We start from the raw sequence: 19360 nt of genomic DNA on the forward strand, positions 1-19360 counted from the left end.
TTTAACAAACTGACTCGTTGTGTCATTATTCTTTATTTAATCTTGAAATTTTCTTCACTTTCTCGACATATTCGCCGTCAGCCTGCCATTTTCTTGCAGCCCGTATTTCATCAGTAGAGTATCCAGGAATTCTCAACCCCCAATTCTTTTCTAAGTTCAATTGAACGTCTCGTATGTCAATTCTATCCAATTTTCTATGTTTGGCTAAACGACCAGAAAACTGTACCACATTTCTCACAAACTCGTCAGCTAAATCAAGAAAGATATCTTCAACATCGTTATCAATAGGAATCTTAACGTCCCCTTGATCAATACTAATATTATTTATCAACTCCACTAACTTTCTCTTAGTCAACACTCTGCCGTCATTGTCGGGTATGTTACTTGGTGTTACTTTTGGATCAACTGTGTTTTTGTTAGTGATAGCTGATGCAATTGATGAAGAAGTTGCTGCAACAGTAGGGGTTGTTGTAGTGGCAGTGGCAGTAGATGACACACCTGAGGTCGATGTTGTATTAGTAGAAGGTGCATCTTTTTCTGATGATGTTGATGCTGTTTTTGTAGCTGCTGCTGATACCCCTGATGCATTTTGACCACTTGAACGATTGTTTGCCTTAGATGTGCCTGAGCTTTTGGAAGACGTAGATGTTTTGGTGGCTGGTGTATTGGATGTTGTAGATGATGGCTTGGATTTCGATTTAGATGCTGCTGTCGTACTTGGTGGCTTCACGTTTGGTTTATTGTTTTGTTCTGACTTCTCTGCAGTTGATGCTACATCTAATGAATTGGTAGTCTTTGTAGCATTGGCGGCTGGTGTTGAAACTGTACTAGTGGCTGCACTTGGCGAGTCAATAGGAGTTGAGTTAGCTGATAATTTCCCTTGTTCAGTTAACACATTTTTCATATGCAATAATGCTGCACGGTACTTGTGCATTTGGTTACGTAATTCGATGATCTTGCGATCATTTTCTTCCTTCTTAGTTTGAGGTTCATTTGCTGTCGATGCCTCTAAAGTCTTGACTTGTAACAATAAATCCCTTAAAGTGTTCCTCACAAAATTATATTTTTCAATTGTGATCGTTTGCTGTTGGGATTGGGGTTGTGTTGTCAGTGTTGTTGTTGGTGATGTTGATGCATTATCAGGTTGTTGTGGTGTAGTTACTTGTATAGGTTGTTGCTCAATTGGTGTAGAGCTTGCAGTCTCTGTTTTCTGTTCTACCATGTTACTTACACTGTTGCTATTGGTTGCCAATGGACTAGGTGTATTTGTGGTATGAGTAGCAGTTGCATCCTGATTTGTTGAATTTGCTTTAGTAACAGGACTGCTACTTTTAGTTTGTCCTTGCCCTTGTTGTTGTTGTTGTTGATATTTCATTAATATTCGTTTGATCTTTTCTACCGTTTCATAATGTTTCTCTCGTTCTTGGGGATCTGTTACTGTTTTAGCCAATGCCATTTCCTCCTTCAATTTTGCAAATAACGCTCTCACCTTATGCTGATTGAGCTCTGCCTCTGGTGTAGAGGTTCCCACTTTTTTCTCCTGTGAGGAAGCTGCTGATGAATCCATGATTTAAATTTCTAATTAATGACTTTTACCACTATTTAGAGAACAAAAGTTAGGTATAATTGGTTTCAGTTATTCATGGTTTTGATTGTTGTTGTTCTTTTTTTTTTTCCAGCTTCTTCTGTGGACACAAAAAAGTCGTGTCCTTAAGCCAAGCTATAACACAACACTCACCACTTTAAACAATCTGTCTAATCAGATTTATATTGTATACAATTCTACCTAAAGAATCTATAAATTTATAATTCGTTCTATAACCTTGAAGATATCCTCATCCAAAGAGGATTTCGGGTTTGATAATTTTTCATCAATCATTGAATCTATGAGTCTTCTCAAATGCTTGATTAGAACTCCATTCTTACACCAAGTTCTAATTGGTAACCAATTATCGATGACAATACCAGGTAAGGTTTGACCGAAGGCAATATTCAAATCATAACTAAAATCGCCACCAAAGAGTAATGTAGCAAAAGTACTAGTCGGTGTTAAATCTCTCACATAGAGTTTTGTTGTGTGATGTGAAGACCGGTATGCAACAAATGCATCTTTTAACAACATAGGAACACTTGACTTTGTTGTTTGAGCTGTTAATTGCATATACTGTTCTTTTGCTTTCTCATAATCTATAAATCCATCCTCGGTCGAAACTTTGGAAAGAAAGTCCTTATAGTTTTCATCCAAAGTAAAATCCGAATTATTATCATTGAAAAGAACCGACAGGGGGTGAATAAATACTCGCGTGGCTGGTAACTCCCCATGGCTTTTGATCCAGAATTTGATTTGACGAGCATCAGGATCAATTTCAATGGACCCAGAACTGGACTTGAAATATTTGGGATCAGGGTATTGAATCCTTGCCACTTGCGGATAAAATGCTCCGGCAATTATGCCTCGAATCAAGGGCCAGTTCTCGGCATTCTTGTTGCAAGAATCGTCTAATTTTCTGTTAACAAACCCGAGCTCCACTAACAAAGATAAGTACTGTGATCTCGTTGACGTAATGTCTTTAATAGTTGTGTAAGATAAATAATTCTCTGACAAGAACCTCTTGGACTTGTTATTCATATAGGCATTGTATGCATTTGCCATACTAATAAAGTCGCCCTGACCATTTCCAAATTTCTTCTGAATCTGTTTCAACCTATCTCTTTGTTCGTAATTGTTGATAAAGGGGCTCCCTGTAGAACTAATAGCTGCTAGGGTCAAACATATATCTAAGCACCCAAATATACACCCCAAAATCAATAACTTGGCACTTTGGGGATCTGTAGGTAAGAAGGATATATAATTACCCAATTTTGTAAGACTATTTTCTTGTAAAGCTCCGATTTCATGTAAGAATTGATTTGCCTTATCTAGAGATGATCTATCAGGAGCATCTAATCCACTTGACAAAAACTCATTGACGTTAGAAATACCCATTGATTTTACTACCAAATAAAGATTCTCGAGTCTCGTTCTCTTTATCTCGGGAATTGGTTGTTTTTGCATTGCTTCAAATGTTTCCTTTGTATACAAATGGTAACAAGTACCTGCGGTCACTCTCCCGGCTCTACCTCGTCTTTGACGGACTTCAGCTTGTGAACACCAACTTTCTATCAATTTCGTAGTATTTAATTTGTGATCGAAGAAAAGGTTTTTCGATTTACCAGTATCGATAACTGCAACACAATTTGGGATAGTAATTGAAGTTTCAGCAATGTTTGTAGACACTACAACTTTTCTTTTGCCCCTTGGAGGCGTTTTGAATATAGATTTCTGTTCCGCTGATGTTAACCCTGAATGAAGTGGTAGTGTCATAAACTTGTTATCGTTCAACTTGTTGATTTCTTTAATAGTGTTAGAAATTTCGAGAACCCCTGGTAAAAATATCAAAATTGAGCCATCTTGCTTTGCTTCCTGTGTTAATTTTTGATCGATAAAACGAGTAACATGAGCAATTAGTTCATAGTTCAAATTCCCAGATTTGTAAAAATGGGAATCTGCCAGCGGAGTGATAAATTCGCCATCGGAATTTTGAAATTTGTATTCTGATTCCGCCAAAATGGAATCTAAATAAAAATCTTGTATAGGATATGTTCGACCTTCAATATGTAACGGAGTCAATGGTTTTTCAAAAAAGTTGATGAATGTATCGACACTAATTGTTGCTGACAATAAAATAATCTTTAATTTTGGCATATTCTTGATTATCTCTTTCAATAAAATCAACAAGAAATCGGCATCTACAGATCTTTCGTGCACCTCATCGATCAATATATAGCCAATGCTTTTTAAAACTCCATTTTTTTTGGAAGATTGAAGCATCCTTAATAACACCCCGGTTGTTACAAATGTAATTCTGGTATTTTTGCTAGTTTTATTTTCTCCTCTAATGATATACCCAGTTTCACTTCCAACTTCATCAACTCTTTCTTTGGAAATTCTGTCTGCTAAACTTACGGCGGAAAGACGACGCGGCTGGGTGCAGATTATTTTGGTTGTAAAGTCACCCTTTGAATACAAATCATCCATAATGAATTGGACAACTTGTGTAGATTTACCTGACCCGGTTTCCCCAGTGATTAAAGTTACTTGACCAGAATTGATAGCTGTCATTAAACTTTTCTGCTTGGCAAATGCTGGTAGCTTACTTCTTTGAGTTAACATTTCCGTGAATTCTTCAGAATGTTTTCTTTTCTTATATGACTCTTTTACCAACTCAATGTCTTTGTCACTAACAAATGTGACAGTTTTATTCAAATCCTTCTTGCTTCCTGTTTGACTAATAGCAGCTTTTTTAGTAACTTTCTCTGTAGTCATCAATGGACCTGGATTTTCAATTATACTATTTACATGATCATTGAGCCACTCGAAGATGGTATATATCATGCATTCGCCAATATGATCTTGCAAATATTTCAATAGCTCTCTAACTATAGACAACTTGATATAATTTGCTAATGTGTATCCATTTTTTGATACAACTATGTGAACACCAGGAAATTCGTTAGGATAATTTTCACTCTTGAATATTTTGACATCTAAAAAACTATGTTCCAATTTGATTGTCGCCACATTCTTTTCATGTTTTACAGATATCCCAGTCATTTCAAGTCCCTCAATTTCTTGATTCCAAATTTCTTGACTGTCAGGTTCAGCAACAAATTCGAGTGGCTGTGGGAATAGAATTTTGGTGAGTTCAACACATGTTTTATGTACATCGTTATTGTTTGCATTGTAAACTTCAAGTATTTCATCCTGATCAAATCCAGAATTTGCCATTCTCTTCATTGAATATTCCATTTCTAGATTTTGTGAAATTTTTAATTGCACTTTTGAGTCTTTGTTGGTTTTCACAAAAGGTTGAGGAAGATCATCTTCTGGTATGTGAAACAACAACCACTCCAAAGATTCAGAAAACCTCGAACAGTAATTAAAGGATTCTTTAATGTGAGATTCTCTGAATCCAAGTGATAACAACTTTTCACTTGCAGTCTTTGCAATCGATGGGTTGTTGATTAACAAATCATGATCAGTATTAACCCAATCGATATGGTTTCGAATTGAGTGTTCAATGGATGTTCTTATGTCAGATGGGATGTCTATAAATGGAGCATGTTCCCACAGCTTCCTTGGAAATTTTCTAGTGTCTGATTCTATCTTCAATGCTTTAGTGGTGGTGGCAGACGTAGTGGTGTTAATACAAGACTTGGTACCAAGACTAATTGTAGGCTTCTTTGTCTTTAACTCATTCTGTTCTTTGATTTGTCTTTCCTTTGCCTTCTTTTCTTCGTTCTCCTTTTGTTGTAAGTAAACTGTAAATGGATTGGTGTTATATCTCTTGTCATGTAATTCTTTGTTTTCTTTTAATAATTTTAACCTTTCATCTTCTAGTTCACTCCAATAATCACGGAAAATAATCGGTAACAACATTTTCATATTTTTTATATAATTAATCCTATGCAACGCAAAAGTGGCAACCATATGTCTGGCTTCATTGGTAGTTTCCTTTGGACTATAGTTAGGGTAAAACTTGATTGGTATCAATTCTTTCGTTTTAGGGTTTTCCCAAGTTAAGGTAACTATACCAACAAATCCGTTGGCTTTCTTGCTCATATCGTATTGGCATTTCCCCCATTTTTGTTTCTGACAATGCTCATTAAGCAAAGTAACAGGGAGTTTACCTGTCCATCCAAAATTTTCTCCAATTGCCAATCCTCTTTGAGGTTTTGGTGTTGTTGATGATGTGGTATTTGAAGGTGTTGGTGTCAAGTCTTTCTTTTTTTTCGACTTTGTATTTGTTGACGACAGGGTTTGGGTTGGCTCTGGTGTCGACTTTGAAGTTTTCCCCTTTTTGGCCATTTTCGTTGTTTTGCCTACTTTGTCTTTATTAGGCTGTCCAGCTTGATAGGTACTTTCACAATACAGGAATCGAGATGTAAAAGTGAAAAAAAAAAAAAAAAAATTATGATCTCAATGCAATATTTATGTGCAGGAACTCTTTTCAAAACCAGATGGTCGAGAGGTTTTATAAAAGCGTGTTGGTGGCTCTGCTTTTCATATAGTTGTAGATCTTGTCGTTAAATAAGCCAGGTTTTGGTAGGGAGATAATCATAAAAAAAATGTTATGTATGCTAGACAAAAATCAAAAAAATGAAGCTGACAGGATTTGAACCTGCGACCGTCGGATGTTTACAACCGAGAATTCCTCTTATTGGAATCCGATACTCTGCCAACTGAGCTACAGCTCCAATTGATGTCGATAATAAAATCCTGCTTTTTTAACTTGTATTTTAATCATTGTGAATTTCTGATTGTTCGTTCCATTTTGCTTAATAAAAGGTATTACAAAATCTGTGACGTTAGAATCATGTCCATAACTTGATTGCATATATTTGGTTTAATTATAAAATGGATAGTTTTAGCAAATATTTGAAGTCAAAAATCTTAATTCATAGAACCAATTTTCGTGGATTTTGGCTCTAATAATGGGCAAAAAGTTGTTTTTCATGAAACATTTTGAGGTGCTGGTTTTCAAACATAGAGTATTGAAATAGATCCATAATAAGGGAAGATTGAATGCAAACAGTTTATCAAACTTAAGCAAGCTCTTCCTTTACGAACTTCTCAAGCTTTAGTATCGGTTAAACAACATATAATATTTATCTCTTATTCCACCCACAACCATGGTTTGGCCGAAATTAACAAATTAATTATTTGTAAAGCTTATCATTGACAAGATTAAATATTTATCCAAGATTTCACGCCTTGAATGAAAAAAAAAAAAAAATGTATCAAAATTTTCATAAACGGAGGAAATTGAGTTTACTCCGAAATAAATTTTTTGGAGAATTCTGATAGTACCCCTTAAATTTTGTCTACGGGATTATTCTTCCGCTTTTTGTACAAAAGTCTGCCCCCAAGCTTTCCTCCTTTCATTTCTTTTCATTTTCTATATGAGAATCTATATATTCAAGATAAAAAAAAGATTTATCGATTATAATATTCACAAATTCACATTTCAAGAACATTCTGTAAATGCCATAGTATAGTTCTAACTAGTTCCACATTTTATGTGTTCTTTTTTTTTTTAGTTCAATCTATATATTATTACACAAAGTTAACTACTCTATTATACGCTTATCTTGAACCTAAGAAAACATGAAAGTTTTCAACTTAAATTAGGAGTTATTACTACTATTCAATTATGTATACTAAGTATAAAGGGATTGTTATTTTGCATAACTGACATGATGTACTGTTTCTTCTTTTATTGAAATGGTTTCATTTATCTCTTACTTATGTCTTGTTAGCTCATACAAAAGTTCAAGGGATGAATTGTGTTGTTGTTCTAGAAAACAATCGAAGATCCACTTACATTTTGGTTATTTTTATTTTAACGGAGTCTTTGCTAGACTAAGTGTTTTTATTGGTGTATTGATCTCCCAATAAATCCAATTATATTATCTCTTAATTTCTTGCATTTAGTTTGATGTATTTTCTGGTATACTTGTGTGGAATAGTCAACAATAAAATAATAAGATTTCGTGTATCTTGGTAATGGTAACTTGGTACTTAATATTGAGTTGACAAAGTGAGATGGAGATATTTTCGAAATTGATTGCTTTCGTATGTTCAAAACTAGTCATATCGATATTATTGTCTTATTATTATTTTGTTTTCCATTTCTTTTTCTATATTGGTAAAAAAGGTTTTGAATGCATTTCCGCTTTTTAGACGTGACATAAATTGGCAAATGGTATGATAATTGAGGAGGGGGGGAGGGCAAGTTGTTTGTTTCACAAAAACTAATTTGTGTTATTTTTAAAGTATACTCTACTATATATGAGGGTTGACTTCGTTTTAATTATTCTCCTAAAATGGAAACGTTTTTGAAGTTAATAATAATCTATAGAAAATGATTTACATTCTAATTGTTATTATATTGGTGCTTCTGTACTAAAAATAGTTCTAGACTCTTTTAGAAACCAAAAATTTGGTTGAATTTGTAAGCAGGGCACAGTGTTGTATCGAAAGTTTTTCTAATAAAATTTAAACCCTGTTTATAATTCATTAAGTCTACGCCAACTTGTGAGGGAAAAACATCATTGGCATTTATGGGGCCATGAAATTGCTTATCTAGAGCGGTAATTTTTTTTTTGTTTTTTCGCAGTAATTTTGTGGTTTGGCCTGATGCAACCAATTAAACCCCAAAACGGTTATTGGAGCCAGCGTTTGAACAATAACACAACAACAACGAAAAAAAAATAAAAATTGCCTCAAAATACAAATAAGGCTATAATTGTGATAAGAATATCCATGGAAAAAGAATACTAGAAATTCATTGCTGTGGTTAACTAAATGAATTTTTCATAACGTATGTAAAATCTAAAAAAAACCTTTTCATACATAAAGAACCGCTTCAAAAGCTGATCTGAACAGTGTTGTCTTAGCCACAATTCTTCACTTTAAAGATTTATTCTAGAATTATCTTTCAAAATTTGTTAATATCCAGTTCCCGAGGTTTCTTTCTTTTTTACCTGTTATGCTGTTAATTAAACGTATTAAATTGACGTTTTTTCTTTGGAGTGTGGCATATGCTTTCTATCAAACATCTAGCGGAATGATTTTCCCATAACTTCCGAGATATTACCGTTTGACGTAGTGTATTGTATTTTTATGTATTTTATGTACAATTTAAAATGCAATCAAGTATGTATTAAAGTATCAATTATGCATTAGTACCGCTGGCTAACCTCAGATTTCCTCGGCACGCACTACAGAGAAGCGCTACCAACTGACTTATTACCAGTCCATGATTTCCAAAACCCAACTTAAGCATAATTAAAAGTTGGGGGATAAACTTGTAATACCAGGAAGTCAAATAAATATAACTACTCTTAGAACATGTTTAAGGGTTTATTTTGTCAAGCAGCCTTTCCGAGGAAATAGAGAGTGTGCCAATGTAGATAAGATAAAATATTATTGTGCTTTTGATTTAAATTAAAGATCGACAAGAATTAAAACTACTCAATATTACTTATGTATTTTTGAAGGAGGGTAAATATATAAACAACTTTACATAAAGGGGGGGGGAAGTCCAGTTTTAGTTATTATTTACAAAGTAAGACTCCTAATGACTATTCCAATTTATTCAATCAATCTTTCCTGATAAGAGGTATTATTTTTCAATAATTCAGAATAACAGGATTTATTATCAATGATTGAATAGAAAGGCAAAGGCAAAGCAAGTTCAAATTTTGTTGAAGTTGGTTAATTATATTTTTTTTTTTTTTCAGAGTTGTGAAACAATGCAAAGTTTTATCACAAAACTTGATTATGTATAATATATATATTCTAAAACAAGATAATTTCTGAAACATAACAACTTTAAACCAATAGTTTTGTTATTTAATCTTTTCACAAATTATAAATAGAATCTATAATGATCTCTATTAGTTTCCCACAATTTTTTTTTTTTTTTTGACCCCTGCTTTTTAATTATGGTTTCAATTGAAAATTAGCTATGATGTTTCAGAATCTGCTGGTAGAAAACACGAAACACTAGTATTACATAGCAAAAAAAAAGAAAAAGAAACAAAAGTACTCTCATCAACAGTATCATCAAACCCCGTCCGGGAAAAGAAAAACAATACGTTGATTACGAAAGCCTAGACAAATGAATTATTAAAAGTCAAATTTCACTTGATCTTTGATTTTTTTTAGTTTTTTTTTTTTTTTTGCAACTTAACGGTTTTGTGTTACCGTTTTGTGCATAAAGACGCCTCCAAAAATCTAGTTTTAATTAATATTCTGTTTCAAGAAATTAATTCAAAATAAATCGTTATTTAATGAATTAGATATACAACTTATCCGAGAAGGGTTTTTTTTCTTAATACCCATTTTTATCTAGAATAAAATTGGTATTTTGGGAACCTCTCCTATATGATGATGATAATACCTTTCAAAATCAGTCTAGATACAATTTTTTGTAATTTTTTCAGGTAGAATTAATGCAAAATCAACTATATGATGATCTATATTAAAATGAATTGCTCTTCCAATGAAATATTATAGAATAAAATAGGACAACCCCCCAAAGCAGTCGTGTAAGATATAACAAATATCAACATTATAAAACTGCAGCACATCTTTGCAACAGTTATGGTAGCCTCTTGGAAACAACCACATGCTCTATGCACCAAATATTAACCACATCTTGTCTTTTTTTGAAGTAAAGTTCAAAAATTGGCAAAGGCAATCAAAGCGATTGTTCATTGTTGAATGTCCTAGCAACACTAATATCTAGCCATATACCAAAAGCAAATAAAAACTGCCTTCCAAGTGGATTTACATAAGTTGGATCTGTACGAACAATAACACAGCAAACAATGAGTTATGTATATTATTTTATCCTTCTGATTAATATCATCAGTCCGTCCAAAAAAAAAAAAAACACAACCAATTGGTGAAGGAGACAATTTTGATGATTTGAGGAAGTACATCTACCATAGTGTAATCAATATTGATCTAGGTGATTTAATAGTAGGGGTGGGGGGATGACCAACAATTCTAGACCTTTTCTTATCCAAAATTCAAGATTGAAAGATCTTTCCCAAGCTTAGAAAAATATATTTTATGGCTTATTGTTATCGTGACATGACACTTGGAAAAATAACACAATCTTATTAAGTCCAAGAAAATTTCTTTGTTCATTTTTGTATGGTGTCCAAAAGATAAATGGCGTTATACAATAATACTGTAATTGTTTGGATATAACATAAATGATAACCTCTTCCTATAACAAAGAATCTTTTTTTAGTCTCTTGAAATATTCCTTAAAGACAAAGTAGAGGTTTATTCCATAGCAGGAAAAAAAAAAAAATCAACAGTAAATAACTGACGATTATTGTGTCGTGGGGTCATTTTTTCTTCTTCTTTTTTCCTTGATTTAACCCCATTTTATAATCGTCAGGAGCTCAATTATAACAAAACACTATTACCTCCATAAGCCACCTTAAACTATCACCAGGCGTTAGTTTTGCCATACTTTTTCTTTTTTTTATTTCCGTTTTTGTAAGCTATTGTTTTTTTTTTTTTTTCACTAATCCTTATAGACACCGAATGAATTGTTTCTAGTCGGAACAAATATCCGACTATTGTAATGTGTAAAGAATAAATGAAAACAATAGCCATGTCGAAGAATGTATTATTGTTACTTCTAATATCCTTTATAGTTCAATTTTGCCTAATGACAAAGATCCATAAAGGCTTATATCACAAAATTTGAACTATATCCATTACAATTACAATTTGTACCCACCTGACTTACTTTATACTAAGAAAAAAAAAAAAGAGGAACCAAGAATTTTCTGATTTCCTTTTCTTTAAGATTCGTACCGAAGCGAGTTGTCGTTGAAGCAGGTCATGAAATAAGTGTAGAGAGTACAATGAAATTGTTCAATAACGTGAATTGGGGTGAATAAGGGAGAAAGTTGAAATCACTGAATCAAATAGCTCGCTTGGGTTTACCTTGCGCTAAACTAATAGCCAGTCTATGTTGACATTTTCTTCAGTTGGTGTTTTGTTGAATATGGTAAAAGAGTTGTTTTTACATCAACATATTCTGTCTACTATTTACTGTTATTAAAGCAAGATTTAGTCAAGTATAACTAAATCAGCCTGTAATTGCACTTTCAATATTTGATTAGTAATTACTTCTTTGAGGGTTTTTTTTTTTCCTGTCTCGCTAAATATGTGTGTAAATGTTTGCACAAGAATCCAAGAAACATCCATCGGTTTAGATACACCAGTAGATGACTTCTATAATACAACCACACAAGGGGAATAAACTTAACAGAACTTTTCAACCATCTCTGTTTACCCAATTTCCGGCAGGTATAGACGAGGTTGTTCCCACACTCATGCAATGGTTTGCTTCCTACTGCATGAAACAAACAAAAAGAAAAAAACCTGTCATAAGTAGGATATGTGGACAATTAAATGGTTGTGTATTATATGTTCGGTTGATTAACTTTATTATAACATTTTCACAGAGTAAAACTAAATTGAATAATATTATCTATCAACTATAACGATTTATCATCATTTAGTTCTCTAAGTTCTTCTTTATCAGTTTAATCCACAACTATCAATCACCTGCTTCTTTTTTTTTTTTTCCTTCTCACTTGCGTATTCCTCTAAATCAGCAAAGTAAAAACTGCAAAATCTAAACACAACTAATAAAAAAAAAAAAAAACTGGAAATGCAAGTCTATCCAACTCCCTCATTCTCGGCCATAATTCCGTAAATGCAAATATGAAGAGTTTATATAGTCAAGAAATTAGGTCAGCACCTACTAAAAACAGTTGTGGTTCGATAATAGTGTATATCGTTTTTTTAGTTTCTGATGATGAGATGAAAGTACTCAAAAAGCATTTTCAGAGAAAGCTCCAGATTTGTTTTTGATTATTCGATATATTTTCTTGTATTTCCATTCTTTGTCAACAGTCAAAGAATTAAAACAAGCCATTCTGCTTTTTGTGTTCTCAAACATATGAAACTTCATATTGCCTAAATTCTTCTTTGGGATATGTGAGGATTCTTTCTTTGTCTCTTTCCTTTCTTTGTGTTCTAACTCTTTCAATTTTGCACTCTGTATTTTGCTTGCTATTACTATTTACAAAAAAAAAAAAAAAACCATTCAGTTTTGTCTAGAAGAAACCAGAGGGGAGGGGGAAGGGGGATGAAAGTAAGATATTACTAAATACATTAACAGTAAGCCATGAGATGGTGGAAGAAATAAAACTATAAATAGTCTATCTGATTTCTGACATGAAAAATATTTTTCTTTCTTAATCGGTTATACTGTTATATTGCAAGTCAATTTATCAATACATAAAGTTTCTTCACCAGGTCATTAGCCAATACTGTTAAGAATTTGTTTAAATCGATAGAACAAAACTACGAGGACCAGTTTAAATACCCTGATTTAAATTATTTCAACATCAATCCTTTTATTTCGGTCGTGCAAAAAGTAGTCTTTGATTAATAAGTTCACGACTACCTCACTCCCACTCCCTCCCCCCTTCCATTAGTTAAAGAGTATTGATTAGTCAGCGCACTTTTTAATATTTCAATCAAGTCCTTGAAGTAGTTATACAAATACAGTTGCTGGTAGATTAACTTCTGTCTACAAATAGCTGCTAATTCTTGCTTTGTTTTTTTCATTTACGAACTCATTTGGTATAAGCTTTTTTTTTTTCTTTTCTTTATATCATTGTGATTGTGATTGTGATTGTGCTTGTTATTGTTATTGTTGAAGCCTATTGTTAGTTATATCACCATTGAAAAAACAGTGGGTGGAAAAGAGAGAGAGACAAAAAAAAATAGAATATTAATTGCCGCAACTTTTTCACTTTATAGCCGAGTGGTTTTGCATAAATAATAATTCTCAAACAAAAAGAGAATTCGGATAATTCGAATTAGCTTACCTCCGTGGCTAACACAAATTTACACCAAAAAAAAACGGTCATAATTATAATACTAATAACACCCCCAACTATTTTATTTTTTTTTTTTTCGTTTTCTTCCTTGTTTTCTTTTTCCAATTTCCAATTTCCAATTTCCTTTATTAATATTACCTTTATTCAATCCTTGCTTTTTATTTTTTTTTTGTTTTTGCCCAATATGTCTGATGATCATTCAACTCATTCTCATACCCAAGGACTTCACCATATCAAGAAGAAACGGGTCGGAAAAGCGTGCGATTCGTGCCGGATCAAAAAAACTAAATGTGACAGTAAGAAACCTTGCAACAGATGTACATTGGACAACAAGATTTGTGTTTTCACCGAAAAGAAGAAGACCAAAGAGAAGAAACATCCATCTGGTTATGTTGAGCTTTTAGAAGCAAGATTAGATATATTGACTAGACTGTTGGAAAAACTTATTGAGTTGTCACGACCACATTTACAGTTTATTGATGAAATAATTACCGAAGAAAAACTTGTGGATCAAGATAGACCTTCTCCTTCTTCATCGTCACCAAATTCATCTTCTGGTGATCATGAAGATGTTAAAGAACAGAGTACGGCAAGTGTTGTTCCTATAAACAAAGTCGTCACATATTTAATCAAAGAACAAGGTTTATTGAAAAATATACCCCTTGAGTGGGAACAAGGAACTGAGATTGCTGCTAATTTCGACCCCAATAAAAATTTAAAACTATCATCAAGATTATTTGCCGAACATAATGGTGAAACGTTTGTTGGTTCTCCAGTAACATCTCCTCAACAAATGCCAACTAATAACCCTTTAAGAAGAACCTCAATATTTAGAGAAGATTTGGAATCTCCTTCAAGTGATCATTACAATGAACTGATTTTTTCTCAATCAAATGATGAACCTTATATCAAGCAAGAGCCTAATTCAGACCAGTTTTCCAAAGGGACAATGTCATTACAGAAACAACAACAACAACATCAACAACAACAGCAAACATTGAACCAATTTTCCCTCAATACTTTTCGTGACATATCAGACGTTGAAAGTGATTCTTCCAACAAAGAAGACGGATTGAATTCTGGATCAGTATCTCCACCAACATACAATTATAGATCATTTTCATTGTTTTCTGATAGTAATGGTGAACCAATTTTGGGTAAAACTTCATCATTATCATCTTTGACTAATAAATATGAAAATCATTCACTTTCTTCACCACAAACTGCCATAAATCCAGTATTCAATAATTCAAATACTGGACCAATCTTTGCTACATTAAGACGCAATTCATCTTCACATTCTCAAAAAACTCTTGGATCTATACAAGTTCAACAAAAACCAAAAGGTAGTGTTCATAAACCAGTACATAATCATTCTAGAGTTTCATCATTTGATAAACGAATGGAATCTACAGCTAATGCTGTTGTTGCTACTGCAGCAACAGCAGCAGCAGTTTCTGGTTCTGGTTCAGTTCAACTACTACAGAATACAACTCAATCCAATCTTACACAATTGGATACTAATCAAAACAATAATTATTTAAGAGATAATCGTAAGAACAATAATAATATTGATGGTTTAAGTTTTGGTGATCCCAATTTTGTACAATCATTAAGTCCTTCTGATGATGCTATTGTGTATCCTACAAATCAATTCACTAATAGACCGGCAACAGTATCAAATTTTGGTGGTGGGTTAGATGTGTTGGTGGATAATTCATTTGATCCTTTCTTCAATAATAATAGTAATCCATTTATGGGGAAGTTCTAAGACTACGACAACGACAACAACAGATTTGGGATTACTAAATAAATGGAAGAATTTCCATTCTTTATTATTTATGGTATATTGTTTTTCTTTTTAAATGTTTTCGATCATCTGGTTATGTTCAGGCTATATGTATATATTGTGTCTTCTTTTTTTTTTTAATGCTGTTTTGTTTCAATTATTGTTTTATTTCTGTATTGTTTAGTTTTTTTGTTTTTTTTTGTTTAATTTGTCTTAGGTTTAGCTATTATGATTGCTGTTTCACTTGATGAAGATGAAGATGATGATATTATATTATATCTATTTCCATAGTTTGATTTAACTAATAGAATATTTTTTTTTTTTTGTTAATATCTTTTACATTTACAAGCTAATCTTGATTTACTAAAATTTATGTAAAGTTACGCCTAGTTTTTTAATCTTAATTGCAAACCCCTCTTGCCAGTTGATGTCTAACTTTTTACTCAAAATATTTGAAATCTGTTGAAAGTTTAAAAATAATACAGGACAATGACTTTTTGAATTGTGGTTAGTGGTCAATGGACTATATGGAATGTTACAATGTGTCAAACTAATGGATTAGTAACAATGATTAGTAAGATTTGTGTTAATAATAATACACTGGAAGAGGATTGAAAAACATTAATTAATTTTATATTTTCCACTACGTAAGTTAGAATTGGATAATTAAAAAATAACCCAAATTATACTATCCCCACCCACCCAGCCATTAATTTTTGATAGTCATCATGACAATACAAGGCTGAACACACACACACACACACACTTTAAGGATTATTATTTCTGTCTAAATTGAACGTAAACGTAAATGTAAATGAAAATAACCTGAAAGCAATCTATCTTCCGTCATTACTTCTACATTGACTTAAGAATATTCAAAAAGAAGAAAAAAAGAAAAGGTGCTGTAAACCTAACCTTATTAGAGATATTTATTGTCTTGTCTTTTTTATTTTAGGTTCCAAAAGATTTTTGCAAGATGGTTGCTGTTTAATTTACGAATAATCCAACCAACAATAACGATTCAATTACTACTACTGCTCCTGCTGCTGCTTTCAATCAAAATGGTGTTTCGGAATATTTCGGGAACCATAACGGAACGAAATTTGATTGTGAATCAAATTTTTGGGATTTATTATATCAACAACAATACCCATTATTATTATTTCCCAAAAAAAAAAACTTCCCTCCCCCCTAATCTAAGGAGGCTCAATCGTGGTTTGTAATTTATTCAGTATTGTCTTCTCTTTATTATTTTTCGGCAGATAAAGTATATGTAAGTAAGTTAGCAGGTAAGTCTTTATCTTATTAGTCTTTTGTAAAGAACAAACAAAAGAAAACAATTATGATCTTGAAGTTTCAACATCATCTGACTCAAATATATCTAGATTATCAATACTGTTTAGGTTGTAACTAATTGATTAATGCTATTCTTGCTCTTTCTTAAAATTACTTGACTAATTACAATGTTTAGTTAAAGTTAGAATCAGTTGAACTTGGTACAAAAAAAGAAGTTTGTTGCATTAATACACACCCACCCACCCACACACACAAATCATGGAGAATAAATGAAGATTATTATTATTGTCTTGTCTTGTCTATCCCGATAAGACAGGGGGGTTCTTCTGATCTTTCTTTCCTTCGTTTGTTCTTTTGTTCGCTCAGTGGCTCGCTTAAAATTCAGATTATTTGATTTTTTGATTTCTTGGCCACAAAATTAGTGCCAATTCAAGTCCCACCCACCCACACATACACACATACACATAAAATGAAAGGAATTTAAAACAAAAACTGTGGAAATTCTTAATAACTTTTGTGCATTGATCTTTAGATATATGCACTTTTGAAATATTAAATATGTCTGTATGGACACATCACGAGCTTGGAAACTGAAATTCTAAATATCACCATACCACACTAATTCAACTTTAACTTAATCTAGTGGGTGTGGACTAATGGTGAACATCCCATTTTTTTTTTTTTAAAGGTGTTGATCTCTTGGGTAGTTGATAATATGATAAGCTTAGGGTTTTCAGTGAATGGGATATGTTATGGATATTTCTTTTACTAATTTTTGTGTACCCTCTGGCCAGCTTTTCCTTCCCTCCTTTCTTTGAACAATCACTTAGCACTTTGCAACTCACCGTTTGAAAACCCTTTCTCTAATCTTAAAAAGAGGAGATACATATTTCCCTTTGAAATCAACGTAAATGCATATACTAAATTCAAATGGTTATCATTTCATTTCATTTTATGTTATCGTTACTGCATAATTTAACACTGTATCGTTTCGAGTATACTTTATTGTCAATCTTTCGTGAAAGTTACACTTTTTTTTGGTCCACTTTTTGCAACAAATTTTCTCTAATAATTTACTAACAAGTTATTTTCATTCATTTACTATATAGATTGTTCAAGAAAAAGAAAAAAAAAAAATTAAAACAAATTGTAAACATAATAATCATAGGGAAAACCAAAAGTCTATCTATGGAGCATCAGTACATTCCCAATCTGTTGGTTCATAAGCATCAGGTTGATCAATTGCTTTAATTTCTTCATTAGTCAATTCAAAATCATCAACAGAAAGATTTTCCTTCAATCGTGATGGGGTTTTCGTCTTTGGTAATGGTATATAACCTTTTTGTAATGACCATTTAATCAATACTTGAGCTGCTGATTTATTATATTTTTGCATGATTTGTTGGAATTCAGTATTATTGGTTTGCAATTTATGACCATGAGTCAATGGAGCATAAGCTTCAACATTGATACCTTTATTTAAACACCAAGTGGCCAAATCTTGTCTCATACACCAAGGACTAATTTCAATTTGATTGACAGCTGGAGGAATGGTTGAATTTGTTAATAATTCTTCAATGTGATGTTTACCATAATTAGAAACCCCAATGTTTTTAATCCATCCTTTTTCAACGGCATCTTGTAAAACTTTCCAACTCTCTAAACGTTTTGTCTTACCTGGTAATGGAGAATGAATTAATAATAAATCAATATATTCTAATTTATCACCAACTTGAGCCATCATGGTTGAAATGGCTTGTTTGGTACTTGAAGTACCCAATTGACTATTCCAAAGCTTTGTTGTGTAAAAAAACTCAGATCGTGGTATATTAGGGTTTTCTCGTAAAAATTTACTTATCCCTTCAATAACTTCTTCTTCATTTCCATATAATACAGCAGTATCAAAATGACGATATCCAACCTTACAAGCCTCATAAACTACCGAAACTGTTTTGTTTCTTGGAATATCATAACATCCTAATCCAATTGATGGAATGGTATGGCCAGAATTGAGTTTGATTAACCTGTATGACATTGTGGCTTTCTTTTTGGACAAGGCAACGTTCAGTATTTAAGTGATATATAAGGGAGTGGTTTAAAAATCAAGAAAAGAAGTAGTAGTCGTTATACAACAATTGATCAGTTTGGTGGTGGAACTCCTTTTTTTTGTGGGGGATGGCAAAGCAATCTTTTGTACAGTCCTAAAACTTCTTTTAGCTATCGTTTCTCTTCGTGTAGAATCTGGCCATTTTGCATCAGCTACTTTTGTTTATTATGAATTATACCATTCCGTTACGATGCAAAAAAAAAAAACTGACAACTATTTGGCAATAGTAGTAGGGGACCCAATTGGTCTTGAAGATTTCTATCTACACTTATAATAATCAGTAACTCGATGGAATTAAAGATCAAACTTCAAAAACAATATAAAGGATTTGTTGCTGCCTGTTATCCCCGGGATTGGATCTTGGTTGCTTTAGTCCGAGGATATATGCACGTGAATTGATGGTAAGGCTATAAAGCGTGGTGGTAGTGTACCGAGACCGAAAAAAGAAAGTGTGTGTGATTGTGAGGGCTAGGAAAAAAAAAAATAGAATAGATACTACAGTAGTAGAAGTAGCAGTGGTATGATGCAAATTAATTGTTTTTTTTTTTGTTGCTCCTTGTCGACTGCTGATTCACACCACCACCTTTGTAGTCAAATACAATCGACGGTGGCGAAAA

The 19360-nt window shown here is 32.6% G+C and overlaps 4 protein-coding genes and 1 non-coding gene across 5 annotated transcripts; 1 reads left to right on the forward strand and 4 right to left on the reverse strand. All coding sequences in view use genetic code 12, as the record gives it.

The window, feature by feature from the left end:
• Positions 1-25: 25 nt before the first annotated feature.
• Positions 26-1567, reverse strand: CD36_86790 (subunit of TFIID and SAGA complexes, putative; the record flags this gene model as incomplete). The annotated part of the gene is made up of 1 exon (XM_002419534.1): positions 26-1567. The coding sequence occupies one exon, from the start codon at positions 1565-1567 to the stop codon at positions 26-28; it is 1542 nt and encodes a 513-aa protein (XP_002419579.1).
• A 228-nt stretch (positions 1568-1795) lies between these two features.
• Positions 1796-5908, reverse strand: CD36_86800 (ATP-dependent RNA helicase, putative; the record flags this gene model as incomplete). Its single annotated transcript, XM_002419535.1, has 1 exon — positions 1796-5908. The coding sequence occupies one exon, from the start codon at positions 5906-5908 to the stop codon at positions 1796-1798; it is 4113 nt and encodes a 1370-aa protein (XP_002419580.1).
• A 292-nt stretch (positions 5909-6200) lies between these two features.
• Positions 6201-6297, reverse strand: tRNA-Trp (CCA). Its single transcript has one exon. It is a non-coding gene; the product is annotated as a tRNA-Trp (tRNA).
• A 7438-nt stretch (positions 6298-13735) lies between these two features.
• On the forward strand, positions 13736-15322 carry FCR1 (fluconazole resistance protein, putative; the record flags this gene model as incomplete). Its single annotated transcript, XM_002419536.1, has 1 exon — positions 13736-15322. One exon carries the CDS (start codon positions 13736-13738, stop codon positions 15320-15322), a length of 1587 nt encoding a protein of 528 aa, XP_002419581.1.
• Positions 15323-17822: 2500 nt separating this feature from the next.
• CD36_86820 (aldo-keto reductase, putative) lies at positions 17823-18671 on the reverse strand (the record flags this gene model as incomplete). Its single annotated transcript, XM_002419537.1, has 1 exon — positions 17823-18671. One exon carries the CDS (start codon positions 18669-18671, stop codon positions 17823-17825), a length of 849 nt encoding a protein of 282 aa, XP_002419582.1.
• Positions 18672-19360: the final 689 nt, after the last annotated feature.

Source organism: Candida dubliniensis, chromosome 3 (assembly GCF_000026945.1).
Source record: "Candida dubliniensis CD36 chromosome 3, complete sequence".
Lineage (NCBI taxonomy): Eukaryota > Fungi > Ascomycota > Pichiomycetes > Serinales > Debaryomycetaceae > Candida > Candida dubliniensis.